Here is a 17,455-nt window from a genome sequence, read left to right as displayed (position 1 = left end):
AATGAGAATCTACCACAAAACCAAAACGAACAAAAGAGAATTTGGGGAGTAAAGTCAACCCTGTAAAGACAGAAAGACTATTAAAAGTGTGTCAATGAAATTGCCTATTTTTAAATATTTTCAAATTTTGAATATTTATATGCTAATATATAAACATAAAAATGTAAGAGTTAGCGAGGTACAGGTGGCTCATGCCTATAATCCTAACTACTCAGAATTCTGGCAGACAAATCTGCAAGAATCTGATCTTCAAATAACTAGTAGCAAGAGCCAGAAGTGGAAGAGTGGCTCAAGGGGTAAAGCACCAACTGTGAGTGAAAAAGTTGAGTAATCACAAGGCTGAGTTCAAGCCTCAGTATTGATGAAAGAAAAGAAAGAAAGAAAGAAAGAAAGAAAGAAAGAAAGAAAGAAAGAAAGAAAGAAAGAAAGAAAGAAAGAAGAAAGAAAAGAAAGAGAGAGAGAGAGAGAGAGAGAGGAAAGAAGGAAGGAAGGAAGGAAGGAAGGAAGGAAATTTTAAAAAGTTGACCAGAAAAAAATTTTTTAAGATATGTGAGGAAAATATTAACCAAACGATACTAATTTGAACTAGTAAATAGAATGCAAAACAGTTCCACCTAAAATATATGTGTATAATATGTATAAGCATTTATGTAAATATCTCTGCTATATATATACATATGGAACATAACATACACATATACACATATATATATGTGGAACTCCATATATGGCAGGGATGGATGGATGAATAGAAGATGGACAGACGGATGGATGGATAGATAGATGGATAAGGGAACTTCATATATGGCAGAGATGTTTATAATTTGTTTACAAAAGATTTCCTACCAGGATTATAAGAAGTATATAACATAAACGGAAAGAATTAGAATTGAGGGAATGGTGCATTTTTTGTATGGAAAATATATTATTGTGGTTTAAACTTTTTTGAAACTAATGTGACAAAATGTTAAAACTTGTTAAATCTAAATCTGGGTAGCAGGTTCATTGGTGTTCTTTAAATATGTTTCTGTAAAAAAATAAGTTCTTTTTTTTAATTTTTTTTATTTTTAAAGGACTTTTATTTGTGTTTTCTTTTTTTTTTAATTTAATTTAATTTAATTTGTGAACATACTGTACAGAGGAGTTACAATTACATGGGCAGGATAATGCGTACATTTCTTACCAAGCATTGCAGCCTCCTCCTTTGTTTACCCTTCACATCCCTTCCCAGCCTCCCCCCTCCCCCCATCCCAATCCTATTCCTTCCCCCTCTCCCCCCCCCACCCCCCCACCCCCCGCACCGACGTTGTAAAGCTCATTTTGGACATGACAACTTGTGCTTCTCATTGTTGCAACAGGTCCACCTGTATCCTTATAGAACTGGTTTTTCCCCATCTCCTCCACTAGTTATACTGACATCAAATATAGTGAAAGCAGGGGTTATACTGTGGGGGAGGGACATACAAAGCAACAAAGAGATAATCTTATAAATGCGTTAGAAACACATGCATGAAAGAAAAAAACATTAAAATACACATCTAAGGGTTCATTTTCCTGACATCACATTATCTGACCTTTTCCGCTTGACTCATACATATACTAGATATTACAAATAAGGGAAACCATGGGACCTATGTTTCTTTGGGCCTGGCTTACTTCACTTAATATAATTTTTTCCAAGTTTTTCCATTTCTTAACAAATGGGGCAATATCATTCTTTCTGATGGAGGCATAGAATTCCATTGTGTATATATACTACATTTTCTTGATCCATTCATCTACTGAGGGGCATCTGGGTTGGTTCCATATCTTAGCTATGGTAAATAATGCTGCAATAAACATAGTTGTGCTGGTAGCTTTAGTGTGGTCTTGTTTGTAAACATTTGGGTAAATGCCCAAAAGTGGGATTGCTGGGTCATAGGGGAGTTCTATGTGAAGTCTTTTGAGGAACCTCCATACTGCTTTCCAAAGTGGTTGAACAAGTTTACATTCCCACCAACAATGAAGTAAAGTTCCTTTCTGTCCACATCCCCTCCAGCATCTATTGTTGTTAGAGTTCTTGATTTTTGCCATTCTAACTGGAGTGAGGTGATATCTCAATGTTGTTTTGATTTGCATTTCTTTTATGGCTAGGGATGTTGAACATTTCTTCATGTGTCTATTGGCCATCCTTCTTTCTTCTTCAGAGAAGTTTCTCTTTAAGTTTTTCACCCACTTATTTATTGGGCAGTTGTTTCTTTGAGGATTTGTTGTTGGGGGGTTTAATTTTTTGAGTTCCAAGTATATTTTAGATATGAGACCCTTGTCGGTTGTATGGCTAGTAAAGATCTTCTCCCAATCTGTGGGTTTTCTATTGATCTTTCTAGCTATGTCATTTGCCCTGCAGAAGCTCTGCAACTTTATGCAATCCCATTTGTCCAACCTTTCTTTGATTTGTTGTGTTTCCGGGTCTCTATTCAGAAAATTTCGGCCTGAGCCAAGGAGACCTAGGGTTTCTCCTATTCCATCCTGTAATGTTTTCAGAGTGTCTGCTTTGACTTCAAGGTCTTTGATCCATTTGGAGTTGATTCTGGTGCAGGGTGATATATAAGGATCTAGCTTAAGTTTTCTACATGTAGTTAACCAATTTTGCCAGCACCATTTACTGAAGAGGTTGTCTTTCTTCCATTCTATTGTTTTAGCTCCCTTATCAAAGATTAGATGGCTATAGGTCTGTAGGTTCATTTCTGGGTTTTCAATTCTATTCCATTGGTCCTGAGGTCTGTTCTTATGCCAATACCAAGCTGTTTTGATTACTATGGCTTTATAGTAGAGTTTGAAGTTTGGTATTGATATTCCTCCAGCAGTGTTCTTTCCGTTGAGGAGCGTTTTTGCTATTCGGGGTCTTTTATTTGTCCATATGGATTTTTGGATTGCCTCTTCTATTTCCTTGAAGAATGAGGTTGGAATTTTGATAGGTATTGCGTTGAATTTGTAGATAACCTTGGGAAGAATTGCCATTTTCACAATGTTAATCTTTCCAATCCAGGAGCATGGGAGGTTTTGCCATTTTTTAAGTTCTGTGTTGATTTCCTTTTTTAAGATTTTAAAGTTTTCATCATAGAGGCCTTCACTTCTTTAGTTAAGTTAATTCCTAGGTATTTTATTTTTTGTGTGGCTATTACAAATGGAGTTGCTTTCCTAATTTCAGCCACACTTTTCTCATTGTTGGCATACAGAAAAGCCATTGATTTTGGGGGGTTAATTTTATAACCTGCTACTTTGCCAAAGTTTTGAATCAGCTTGAGTAATTTGGGAGTGGAGTCTATGGGATTCTTTAAATACAAGATCATGTCATCTGCAAAGAGGGAAAGTTTTATTTCTTCTTTCCCTATTTGGATCCCCTTTATGTCTGCATCTTGTCTTATTCCTGTAGCTAGGCATTCTAATACTAGATTGAAGAGAAGTGGAGAGAGTGGGCATCCTTGTCTTGTTCCTGGGTTAAGAGGAAATGGCTTTAGTTTTTCACCATTGAGTATAACGCTGGCTGTAGGTTTGTCATATACAGCCTTTATTATATTGAGGAATGTTCCATGGATTCCTAATTTTTCCAAAACCTTCATCATAAAGGGGTGTTGGATCTTGTCAAATGCTTTTTCTGCATCTATTGAGATAACCATGTGGTTCTTATTCTTGCTCCTGTTGATGTGATGAATAATATTAATTGATTTGTGTATATTGAACCAGCTTTGCATCCCTGAAATGAATCCTGTTTGATCATGCTGTATGATTTTTTGGATGAATTGTTGAAGTCGATTGGCCAAAATTTTGTTGAGAAGTTTTGCATCAATGTTCATCAAAGAAATGGTTCTATAGTTCTCTTTCTTTGATGAGTCCCTGCCTGGTTTTGGGATGAAGGTTATGGTGGCTTCATAGAATGTGTTCGGTAGTGAGCTTTCTCTTTCAATTTCATTGAAGAGTTGGAGGAGTATTGGTGTGAGCTCTGCTTTGAAGGCCTTGTAAAATTCCGCTGTAAAACCATCTGGTCCTGGACTTTTCTTAGCTGGGAGGTCTCTTATTGCTGTTTCTATTTCAGTGCTTGATATGGGCCTGTTGAGCTGGTTTAACTCATCTTGGTTTAGTTTTAGCATGTCAATATTTGCTAGGAAAAGGTCCATTTCTGTCAAGTTCTCAAACTTATTAGCATAAAGTTTTGAGAAGTATTCCCTTATAATGTTCTGAATCTTGGTTGTATCCGTGGTGATGTTTCCATTCTCATCTCTGAGTTTATTAATTTGGGTGTGTTCTCTCCTTTTTCTGATAAGATTTGCTAAGGGTCTGAAAAAAATAAGTTCTTTAACAATAATTTTGATGTAATTCTGTTTTTCTTTCTCCACTAATGAGTCACTCATAAAATTAGAATTTTTATGTAACTTCTTAGAAAAACAGCAGTATTATGAAAATACACTACACACACACACACACACACACACACACACACACACATATATATATATATATATATATATATATATAGTGATTGATCTTGTGAGACCTTCTAAATCATATTGGATGGGAGATAGCGCCCTGTGAGGTGGAAATGTCTAGAACATGAAATATGCTGCATATCCCTGATGTCTAGCCACAAGTTGTCAATAATAACCCTCTGATCACATAACAATAAAATGCCTTTGCTCATGTTTCTATATTGGAAATACATGTATTTCCAAATGTATTCTCAGTAATGGTTCCATCACCATTAAGAATCTGGAGTAAAAAAGAGGAGAGAAAGAATATACCTTAGCCCCAAGAAGAGTCAGTCTTAAACTACTTTCTTGTTAATTATTTACTAACAGCTCAAATGTTATCTGGAAAACCTTTTTGAAATCTTTTCTTTTTGTTTTTCAATTTGTTTTATTGTACTTTATCTCAGTACTGTAGGTATTATTAAAAGGGTAAAAGTTCTGTAGGTAATATAAAAGGTTAAAAGGTCATTTAAAAATTGAATTTTGTGAGTAGACAATATTTTTAATGTAAGGATTGTATACAGTGTGTAGTGTGGTAAATGGAATTTTTTCTTTGTTTCTCTTTTATTCACATCTTTTAGATTTCATCTCTTTAGTTTGTATATGCAACGTTCTTCTATTTTGCCCTTTTAATTATTGCCTTTCGTGTTCTTCCTTTAAAATTATTATTGAGGACATTTTGTGTGCCTGTAATGACAATACAGGCTAGGATTCATCAAGAAAGAGCAGCTACTTTGATAATGAGATCCTAAACTGACTGGTTTGTTTCTCTTTTATTCACATCTTTTAGATTTCATCTCTTTAGTTTGTATATGCAACGTTCTTCTATTTTGCCCTTTTAATTATTGCCTTTCATGTTCTTCCTTTAAAATTATTATTGAGGACATTTTGTGTGCCTGTAATGACAATACAGGCTAGGATTCATCAAGAAAGAGCAGCTACTTTGATAATGAGATCCTAAACTGACTGTCCAACTCTAAAACTAAACTAATCCTATCAAAGTAAGCCTTGATTTATTTCCATCACTGAAATGCAGTCTTCCATTGCAGGAGAGATTGTGATTTCTGGCCCCTTTCTATTTGCTGTGGGTCACAGAACTCTGAACACTAAGCACTGAGAAAGCTTAAATAGCTTGGAATATCATACACTGATGTGATGCTTAGCTTATATACGTCAGGGTGGTTTGTGATTTACATATAAATAGAGAATATATTTGGCAAAATTGGGGCCAGAGTGATTTTTATCATTCTGCACCAATGTGTTTCTGCTTCTGGAAATACAAATAGGTCTTTCAAATGAGAATGGGAAAGTGTGTTTCCTCATTCTTAAGGGAGCTATTTTTCTGAGATGCTAGGAACAGCACTCAGTTTACAAAGATAACCATTAAGAAATGTGATAAGGACTGTATATACCTTTTAGTATACTGTTCAGCTAAAGATAAAGCTAAGCAATTCAGTGATATGCTAGCAAAACCATTGTCATTTAACTGAAATCCAAAAGGACACTACTATTAATTACTCATCCTTTAAAAGCTAACTACTGTTATCTCCAAAATGTATGTATAGTCAGCATCCAGGCACAGGTAATCCATGTCTGTAATCCTAGCTACTCAGGAGGCTGAGATCTGAGGATCATGGTTTGAAGCCAGCCCAGGCAGTAAAGTCTGTGAGATTCTTATCTCCAATGAACCACCAGAAAATGGAAAGGAGTTGTGGCTCATAGTAGTAAAGCCTTGAGTAATAAAAGCTCAGGGACAGCACCCACCCCCAGTTTGCAAGCCCACAACCAGCTCCCCTTTAAAAAAATTATATTCAGCTATATCTATACTAACAGAAAATGTGAAGGAAACACTTAGAACTATTTAATATTTTGATCATGTCTGGTTTTTGTGTTGTTACTTTAAACCATTTTGATCTTATTCTAAAGAGGGGATTGCTGGCAATGAACTTTTCATATTTATCCCACTTAGACTATCCCATACTAAAGTCTCCTAACCTGCTGTAGACCCTCTGCAGTCTTAGAGGATGTGCTTTCTGATCATGTCTGTGGTGTTCCTGACATGAGTCCTAATTCTTGTGATCCTCAAAGACAATTAACTTCTCATAATGAAGCTTGATGGCCTCTCAGAAAAAGTCTAGGTCTTAGGGACAAAGAAATGATAGAAACTTTTCAAAAATGATGAATATTGTGGCAACTTCTTGCAAGAAAAGAAAAAAGGTAAATATACAGAAAATTTCCCAACTCAGCAACAACAAAAATCTATTGCATGTTAATTGTGTTTTTCTGAAAAGTACTACACTTTCAGAAAAAAAAAACATATTTTTAATCTCTCTTAAATTCTCCTGTTTCTTTGCTCAATTTTGTAACATTGTATTTTAGAAGTATATGAAGACATACTTGGCCAAAGGTCTCAGCCAGTGAAATAATCTTAAAGATTATTTATAAACTATACTATTTCACTGATTTTTCATTCTGTATTACAGTAAAACCCAGTTATCCTATACTTTAAATGGCTTTTACCCATGTATGAGATTATAATACATGTTGGTCATTTGGAAAATATCAGTTCACTGAGTTTGCAGATCTTCCAGTTACACATTTCATTTTATAACATCCAAAACGCAGATTGGTCAGTATCATTACCCATCACATATGTATTAATTAAGTATTGGGAAACTGCCAAGCTCACAGTGACAGATAAACAATCCTAATCCTTAACCTTTTGTACTGTTTTTCTTGAAGTTCTGGACTCCCTTTATTCAGTTTTGAGAAATATTGGTCAAATAGCAAAGTCTAAAAAAAAATTGTCATTCTTTCAATTAAAAATGATTCCTTAACAAGGCACCGTTGGTTGTCTCACAGTCCAGAGAATTGCCTAAGCTATTCCTTAAGACAGTCTCATTGTATTTCAGTACACTGCAGAGTTGATTCATACTTCCCAGATTTGTTCACATACATCTTACAAAGGTATTTAGTAATTCTTCTACATAAACATAAGCCCTAACTTTGGAACCATTACTTTTATTTGTGCCAAGATGCCAGCAATTTTATTTATCAGTGGTTTTATATCATTACCATAAATATCAATTATTATGAACATAGATTTCAAGTGATGGACCCTTCAGGGTCTGAGGTCCCTCAGAGTTCTGTGCCACATTGAAAATTGAGGAAATCATACATAACAAAATAGAAAAGAACAAAATACATAAATAATATATCACAGCAACATTAATGGAGACTTGTCTATAAATTTTTGAGGAAAAGAAAATGACTGAAGAATAGCTTAAGAGGCAAGTATAATATAGCAGGCACTCTTAAGAATGTAAAGATGTAAGGAATTTAACCACCCGGAGCTTTTTTAGGAATTTGAGGCCAACATCTTTAGATCCCAGTAGTTAGGAGTCCTTTTTGTTCTTACCTCTCCTAAATAAAACACGTGTTTATTTCATAGGACATTGTTTCATAAGGTTATTTCAGTTTGGGTTGTTAAATACTTTGTCTTTACAATGGAAATTATTCTATTCTTGAGTTTGAGATATGCCAAGTCATCTATCAAGTGTTTTAGATGCATTAACTAATCTTCACAACTATCTTAAAAGTCTAAGGCGATCTGTAATTTTAATCAGACTACCAGGTTCAGAATTTCAACATTTCAAGCAGGTACAGGTTGGTGTGAATTATAAACTGCCTTGACTACCTGTTGATTCTTAGACAGCAAGTCCTTGAATATGTGGATGGATATTTTCCTAATGTACATTTATAAAACTCTTACAAGTCTTCAAACTAATGCTAACGTGTGTTTTATAGAAAAGGCTTAAGATGATTTTTATATAAAAATATTTGACTTGAGTTCATAAGACAATATAGGATGGAGCAGTAAGAAAGTCAGTGAGAAGGAACCTCCTTTGTAATACTAAAATATACATACGTATATACATATACACTTGTATATACATAAATATATATTTGTATATGTAAAAATAAACTTTTGCTTTCCTGATTGATGTTATGTGCATTTGACATTACCAGACCATGTGGAAAGACCTCAGGAAATACTATCTACAACAAGTTGTTCTTGTTTGAAATTGCTAGGGGGCAGTATTTACTTACCTGATTCTCTATAGTCATATCATGTTAATTAATCTTATGTTCTGGAGAAAATAATTAGAATATCGCTTCTTTACTGGATTTCCATTTCCAACTTAATGAGACTATATGTAATTTTTTACTTGCAATCAGATATTTAAATACTTGCTTTCCTCTAAAAAGGAAAATCTGCCTGATGTTCAAAATTCTTACATTATTGCTGACATTTTTGTGTATCCGAATGTATTATAAAGCTGTACAAATATCTTAAGAAATTAATACTGACAAAAAATTCAAATTTTAAAAGGGAAAACAGGAATTACGGTCTTACATTATTTACCTGATTTTAATTTAATTGGTTAACTGTGCTGATGTTAGGGAGGACCTAGGCTACATAGTATATTAAAAATACTAAATCAACTTGAATAATTACCTCTTATGTATCATTTGAATAAGATTCATTTTAATAACTTTTTAAATTATCATCAAAGAATGTGTGTAACAAAACCTTTTTCCAACAGTTGCCAGTATTTTATGAACATTTTTCCTAGTATATTAGAGAAGGAAAACTAACTCACTTTGTCTTTTGTTCATACTTACTAAAAATTTCTCAAAGTATATAATCTAATGACTATTTAGGGTTTTTTTGTTTTGTTTTGTTTTGCCAATCCTGGGGCTTAAACACAGGGCTTGGACATTGTCCCTGGGCCTCTTTGTGCTCAAAGCTAGCACTCTACTGCTTGAGCCACAGTGCCACTTCCAGCTTTTTCTGGGTTTATTGGAGATGAGAGTTTCACAGACTTTCCTGCCTGGGCTGGCTTCGATCCTTAGATCTCAGCCTCCTGAGTCGCTAGGATTACAGGCATGAGCCACCAGTACCCACCTCAAATTTTTTGGTGGTGGTTTAGTGATATTGGGATTTGAACTGGAGGCATGCTTCCTTGGTGGGCAGTATACTCTGCCATGCCTCGGGCTATTTGTATCTTCAGTTATCTTCAATATCTTATTCATTTTTTGGCAAACATGTGCATGTCTATTATATGCCAGGTGTTTTCCTATATTTTGGGAATGACAGAGGAAAAAATGGGCATATGTCTACTTTCTATTATAGTGAGAATATAAATTAGACCATTATAGACTATAGGCTTTCACTTTATTATTAGTGGCAGAAAGCCACTACAAGCAGTGAAATCCAGTCGAAGCATTTTAGCAACATAATTTTGACTACTAAACTGAGATGAACAGGGGTAGAACAAGGTTACTAGTTATTACTACAAGTGCAGCAATCTATCCAATTAGGTATGTGAAGTTTTCATGTTCTGTTTTTATTTTGAAGGTAAAACAGCAGGACTGCTGGTGTGAGATGAGTCAAGAATGATTCAGGAATTTCCTTTTCTCTATGCAAATAGAGGTATAGTGTTGCTGGGATTTGTAATTGGAGATAAGGATTCTGGAGAAAGGCCCAGGAGGTCAATTTAGGACATATTATAGGTTTTTAAGCTGTTAGACATGTAAGTAGAGATATCAGGTAGTTATTTAGACATGGAAGCTTGAAATTCATGAGAGAAGTCTAGGAGTGGAATTTTCAAACCATAAATTTACTATTTAGAAAAAAATAGTAACTGTAAAACCTTCAGAAGCTGAACTTGGAACATATCAATATTTTAAAAATCAGGATAAGCCAGACACCAGTGGCTCACACCAATAATCCTGGCTACTCAGGAGGCTGAGATCTGAAGATTGCATTCAAAGCCAGCCCAGGCAGGAAAGTCTATGAGATTCTTATCTCCGGTTGATCACCCAAAAAGCCAGAAGTGGAGCTGTAGCTCAAGTGGTAGAGTTAATCCTTAAGCAAAAAAGCTGAGGAATAGTGCCTAGATTCTGAGTTCAATCTCTAGGAGCACAGGAAAAAAAAAATCGGCGGTTAAAGAAGAACCAATAAAGAACAGTCAGAAAGAGAGAACAGTAGCTCCATGCTATGTCTAGGAAGTCTAGTGAAGGAAGAAAAGGTGTTTCTAGGAAGTAGGAGGAGTTAGCTATGACATACCCTTTTTACTGGCAAAGATTAATAATGAGATTTAGCTACTCAGAAATCATCATTGACCAAAGGTCAGAATACTTTGATGGTTGAGATAGAGGCAAAAACTAGATTGAAGTAAAATGAATATTTAATAAACATTACCTTTCTTATTGAATATAGGTTCCTATATCCTAAAATGATCAGTTGTTCCCTGCTTTGTCCTATCATTTAACATAGTCTGGCATATGTTAAGTATTCAATATACTTACTGAATTAATGAGTAAGAATGAAATATCATTTACCCACAAAAGTCTCATCTTTCTGTACAGAACACAGTAGAGGAAGCTCTAAGCTCCTGTAACTTTTCCAGCCATCACCCTATGTCAGATTGACCTCCATTGTAGTAGGGCTGTTCACAAGTTTGAGTTGTCTTGTAAAGTGAGATACATGGTGTATGACACAAAACATTTCATATTGAATGAATCAATGAATTAGTGAATAAATATACCCATAACTAATTATAATACAAGCATGGTGAGATAGTTGCTATAATTGTGTATAATACAGTCATACACAGAGCATAGTGTGAAAGGTATTATATGAAATCTATAGGAAGTTTTCATGGAACAAATGGTATTTAAGGCAAGATTTGAAACAAACTTAGCTCTGATTAGTGGAAATGACTTTAAAAAGACAAAGAAATTGGAAGAAGAAAAAGCAAAAGCAGGATGGTGAATCAATAGATAACTTGCCTATTAAGCAAAAGACCCAGAGTTGAAACTCCAGTTAACCCTCCACCCTACTCCCCCAAAAAGCCACTGAGAATGCAAAATGTATTCATTCATATCATGTCATGCTGAATAATCTCTCTTGGTCTAACACACTTACAGATGAGACACAAACAGCCTGATGCCCTAGTTATTATGTAGGATATTAGTAATATGAAAACTTTGAAGTGTATTGCTACTTTATTTTAGTAGTAGTGAGGTTTTAAGTTAGGGACCTCACACTTGGTAAGAAGGCAGTTTCCCACTGGTTCACAGCCCCTTTTTGCACTAGTTATTTTTGAGAGAGGGTCTTTTTTTCTTTTTTTAATATCGGTCATGGGGTTGAACTCTGGGCCTGAACGTTTTTCCTCAGCTCTTCAGCTAATGGTTAGCATTCTACCACTTGATCCACTGTGCCACTTTGGGTTTTCTTAGTGGCATATTGGAGATAAGCATCTCATGGACTTTCCTGCCCAGGCTGGCTTTGAACCGGGATCCTCCGATCTCAGCCTCCTGAAGACCTAGGGTAACAGGCGTGAGCCACCGGCACCCAGTGAGAGGGTCTTTTTGCCTGGACCAGGATGATCCTATTTTATGTTTCCTTGTTAGAGCTAAGGTGACAGCCATCCTCCCCCCCCCCAGCTTCATCCATTGAGATGCAGTCTCAAAAACTTTGTTACTCAGGCCAGCCTTGAGTAGGATTCTTATGATCTCAGCCTTCCATATAGAAAAGGCAAAGCAGGACTAGAGGATATGACAGGTACACCACTACATCTAGCTATGGGGTAAGAAGGGGTCTTGGAACATTTGCCCAGACTGGACACAAACCACAATCCTCCAGATCTTAGCCTTCTGAGTAGCTAGGTTACAAGTATAAACTACTATTTACAAACCGTTTTCATTCATCTTATTTTATCCACAGCATCTCTGTGACATAATTACGACATGGTTTTCTTATTCCAAAAAAAAGGAAAAATTTAACTAATTATACTAACCAAAACAGCTGAGTGTACCTGATTAGTAAGCAAAGAGTGCTGCAAAAAACACAAAATCAATAATTATCAGAGCTGGAACTCAAATGCTTAGTGTCGTCAAATCCTTGCTCCACTTGCTAAATCATACTGCCAAATATTAGAATAAGTAAGACATTTATAAGCTTAGTTTGGTATGGCATGTAAAAGCATTGTCATAGTGAAACAGCAATGAATTGATCACAGTCACATTTTCTCAAAAAATCAGTTTAGCCAGAGAAAATATTGGAACAGATATAAATTAAAAGCAAGAACATTAGTAATAGTATAAATTAAAAGCTATTAAACATTTGTAATCCACACAAGAAGGAATTAGAACATAAACAAAGATGGTTCAGTATAAATTGGATAGAAGCAAAGGACTAAAGAGTTATCACTTATAATATTTAGGGGATTTGACAGGAAATAATTTGAAATTCAATTGTTTTGAACCTAAGTGACATTAATAATGGATGTTAATAAAAAGAGCACCAATTTGGGATAACCATGCATATGGTCTTGGATAAAGTTACATTGAATAAATTTGACCCTTCCAAAGTTTCTAAGGCTTATTAAATGGGAACCTGGCAGCATATGTGGAGAACACAATTGTGCTCCATTGCTGAGGCAATTCTTTACCAGTACTATTTTGAACGCATTTATTACAGGATTTTTAAAATTTTGTTTTTGAACTATCCTTGGCATTGTATAAGCCTATAAGTTTTTGCCTCTGATCATTTCAAGTAGCCCCTTTCCTGTTTTCTGTAGATTGTTAAATTCATGAATTCTTCAATACTTGGTAACTTGATGGTGTCTCACTACAGTGTTGAAGTTTTCTCTCTATGCACCTCTCTCCCATCTTTACTTTCATAGACTCCTAACTCTGCCTATGTATTTAAGGACAACCACCAGTTCCTATCTAGGTTCTTCCTTCCTGTCAGCACCCTACAAATTCTTGCATGAAATTAGCTGGGAAGCTGGGCAGTTGTTGGGTTTATTTTTATTTGCTTATCCTCTGAAAATTACTCTTGTGCCATTTGATTTTTCAAGATTGGCAAACTGATGTTTATAGATTCTGAATTATCTACAGATAGGAGTAGAAATCTGGTTCTGGTTCTTGCATCATGGTTAGAAGCAGTTCCTTTTAAAAGATACTGATAAAATAGTTACAGAGAGGAGAGCTGGGGATGTATTTCAGTTGGTAGCATGCTCAAGGCCCTGATTCCATTCCTACTCCCTCCCTAAAAGAAAAACACTACAGAGAATAGAGATAAAGATACTGTGAACTAGTTGCTGAAATAATGTGTTTGTAGGAGGTTTTGTGATTTTTTAAAAAATTTAAATTAGGATGAAGATTTTATATTTTGTTTTGTTTTCTATAACCCATACTTGAAGTCATATACCTTTATACTTTTCCATTTCTCCATTTGTCTTGTCTCTCTCTAGAAAGAACTGTAGTGTCATGATGTACATGATGATGTGGAGATCAATGGGCTTTATTGTACTAAAGTACTTACATTTTAATGAACTATATAGTTATGTAGTTCTGATTGGCATTCTGATAGCTTAAGTATTCCATTGTATACAATGCCAAGATAATATGCATCTCTGTTCTTAAATGTATAATTGACTGGTGTTGAAAGAATACTTATTTGAGTTCTATAGGTAGTTCCAGTCTTTTTTAATAGTATAATATCCAAGTAAAATAAAATTAGTGTTTCTATAGGTAGTTCCAGTCTTTTTTAATAGTATAATATCCAAGTAAAATAAAATTAGTGTTTTTCAGATTTTTCTCTTATTATTGGGGTTTGAACCTTGCTATTGACAGTCACCATCCAAGGACAGGAAAAGAAGAAATGAAATGTTCTAGCTAAGTAATGAAGCAGAAAAACAAGTGAAATCCTTCTTCCTTCCTCTTTGTTCTCTTTGTGCCCTAGGTAGATAGGATGAAGCCTACTCTACTGAAATGGGTAGAATTGACCTTGAGAATGTTTTAAAATGCCTATTTCATATGGAAATAGAACATTTAATGAAATGTCTGAGGATTCTGTTATCCATTCAGTTTTACACACAAGGGCCCTTAAATTTTCAGCAATATTTTTCTACAGTTGTGAAAATATACCCCAAAAATTATTATATTAGTGTTGTATTTGAATTAGCCATTGTCTTGCATGTTTTAAAGTGAAGATTTTCTATAAATAATTCCTAGCAAAAATTACATATCATTCATAACATGGTTTGATAATCATTATGTAATAAAGTACTTGTGATAATTTTAATTACCTATATATTTTTTAATCAAAAGCTTAGACAAAAACAATATTTTAGCCATCCACATTATTGATAGTCATTCTAATTGTGTCTTTTCTTTGTTCTTCATTCATGCCCTGTACTCCTGTTTTTCTACTAATAGCTGTATGCTATTCCTTGGTTTCTCACCATGTTTACTCGTAAGTATCATTGTCATGGTTAGTATTGTATTAGCAAATGCAGCTCCATTCTATCCTAGTATTTTATATTTGTGATGTTATTAAGAGTGGTTATTAACAGTTACTTAGAAAAGAACTTCAAGTGTTCTAACCTATAAAATACAGGAAGTTTTTGAGCGCAATTTATATAACTAATTTCTGCACATTCTCTGATAATTAATGGTTTTATCTCCTAAACAATGATTTTTCTGGAAACTAAGCACATTATTTGGATGTGACACTTTAATTAGTTACAGATATTAATATAGTTAACATCTCTATTTAAATATGTTACTCATGATAAATAGAGTAATATTAGGAATATAATCAGTATGTATTATACTAGAAAGACATAAGAAAGTTATAAAATTAGAAAAATTTTGATAGAATTTTTGGTGGGAAGTTAAATTGTTTACAATTCGTAATGGAACTATTACCTTGTAAGTAAGATAATGCTAAGTTTATCTTTATAAATAAAATTTTATAAGTCATGTAGTTTATAAACCTTGGGAAAAAATACTTAAATGGGACAAAGATCATGATTTGAAATGGAAAATATCATCTGTTTGACTAATCTGGTTATCAGTTTTTTAGAGGTGTTAGGACACTATAAAAAGCCAAATAAGTGTTTTATTTAAAAAGTTTGGAGCTAAGTGTGGTGATTCATACCTGCAATCTGAGGATCTCAGTTCAAAGGCAGCTGAGGCAGGAAAGTCCATGAGATGCTTATCTTCAATTACCTGCCAAAAAGCTAGCAGTGGAACTATGGCTGAATTGGTCGAGCACTGGCTTTGAGCACAAAAGCTCAGGGACAGAATTCAAGGCCTAGAACTGGTACAAAATTTGGTAACATTCACTGATTTTTTGTTTGTTTTAACTTAATATTTTAATGTTTCCCACAGATGTATTCCCACTGCACAAAATTTTTCACCTTTGGGATACCTTACTACTTGGAAACTCCTCTTTTCCATTCTGCATAGGAGTAGCTATTCTCCAGCAGCTGCGAGATCGGCTTTTGGCCAATGGCTTTAATGAATGCATTCTTCTCTTCTCTGATTTACCAGGTATAAATATAAGTAAATAGAACCACGACGTGCAATTGGATTATAAAATAACATGATGTTTAAAGCCATTTGCTAAGATAATTATGTAAGCCTTCACAATCTTTACTCCTGCAACCTTATTACCACTCTGGATTCTCTCCTTGTTCTTTGCTAGCCCTACATTGCAGATACAAATTTGGGTCATATGAGTTCACTGGTTTATTTCCATTTTAGTAGTGCCAGCAAAAGGGCAAAAGGTGGGGGTGGGTAACATATTTACCCTTTTGCTTAGGACAGAGCTGTTTATCTTCTGCTGATGGAGAGTAAGTAAAGGCCACTTGAGAAGGTGCTTGAAAATACATGTTTATATAAAGATGGTAATTCACAGGGATCTTTCTTCTCTCTTAGTCCTAGCCCCAGCTGCTTGCTAACAATTGAGTGGTTTGCAAAAGGAAATGCTGTTTTCTTGGGACAGTTTGATTATAAGTTCTAGAGAATTCTGTGTCATGTAGTATAAGGTGGTAAGTTAAGCTCTATAGGAGTCTTCACTCACAACTGAAGAGTTTGAAAACTGAGTGGTTGAATGTACATTAAATGTAGAAATAAGGATAATAACCATAGCTTTGATAACTATGTTTAAAAGACAGAATATAATTACCTAAGATATAAATAAGTCTATAAAAGCAAAAATTGGGTACAAAAATGTTAACCTTTTTTTAACAATTATTTATGGGCTCCATTATTTCTGCTGATCTTATTGCTATAGCCCATATCTTCAGGCAAGCATTGTTTGTGTTAATAAATACACTTTGTTCCTGGTAATCAAACAGGAAACAAAAGAAAGTACTTTAAGATTATATACTTTAGTGACAAGCACCAGTGCCTAACACCTATAATCCTAGCTTCTTGGGAGGCTGAGATCCAGAAAACCATATTTTGAAACCATCCTGGTCTACAAGATTTCATTTCCAAAAATAATTACAAAAAGATAGGCTGGAGATGTAACTCAACTAGTAGGACACGAGTGAAACAAGCAAACAACTACAAGGAGGCCCTGCATTCAGATTCAGTAACGTAAAAAAGTAAGTTATACATTTAGGCCTGTTTGAGGTCAGCCTGGACACAAAGATAGCAAGACCCTATCACAAAAATTAGGTGGACATGGTGGTATACTTCTGTAATGCCAGCTATGTGGGAAGCATAGGTAGGAAGAGGCCTGTCCCAGGCAAAAAAGCATTATCTGAAAAATATCTAAAGCAAGAAGAGCTAGAGGTTTGGCTCAAGTAGCCCTGAGATTAGAACCTAAATACTCCCCTAAATACTACCCACTCCAAAAAGTGATTATACTATTATTTAGCTTTCTGAGAAGGAATAAGGAACAGCTGCCTACCCTGGTTTTATTTGAGGAACGATTTGTTTTCGATAGTCTATCATCTCTCTCTTGTCTTATTTGGGAAAACAACAAAAATGCCTTGGAATAATTTAACATTTTTCCTTACCCTCCCCACTGTTATAAATATCACCATCAGCTAATCTATCAAATTTTAATTAAAGTT

At 34.7% G+C, this 17,455-nt stretch overlaps 1 protein-coding gene across 1 annotated transcript in view; it reads left to right on the top strand.

Annotated features, from left to right (window-relative positions):
• The window catches only part of Tbck (TBC1 domain containing kinase), a 124,997-nt gene that overhangs the window by 60,501 nt on the left and 47,041 nt on the right, over positions 1-17,455 (top strand). The window contains exons 22-23 of the mRNA XM_070022402.1: positions 14,802-14,838; positions 15,759-15,920. Of these exons, the coding sequence (XP_069878503.1) occupies positions 14,802-14,838; positions 15,759-15,920 (199 nt within the window). The remainder of the gene's footprint in view (positions 1-14,801; positions 14,839-15,758; positions 15,921-17,455) is intronic.

This window comes from Dipodomys merriami, unplaced genomic scaffold (genome assembly GCF_024711535.1).
Source record: "Dipodomys merriami isolate MVZ:Mamm:240054 unplaced genomic scaffold, mDipMer1.0.p SCAF_15, whole genome shotgun sequence".
Classification (NCBI taxonomy): Eukaryota; Metazoa; Chordata; class Mammalia; order Rodentia; family Heteromyidae; genus Dipodomys; species Dipodomys merriami.
Note: the sequence above shows the minus strand (reverse complement) of the source record. Positions and strands in the feature narration are given on the sequence as shown.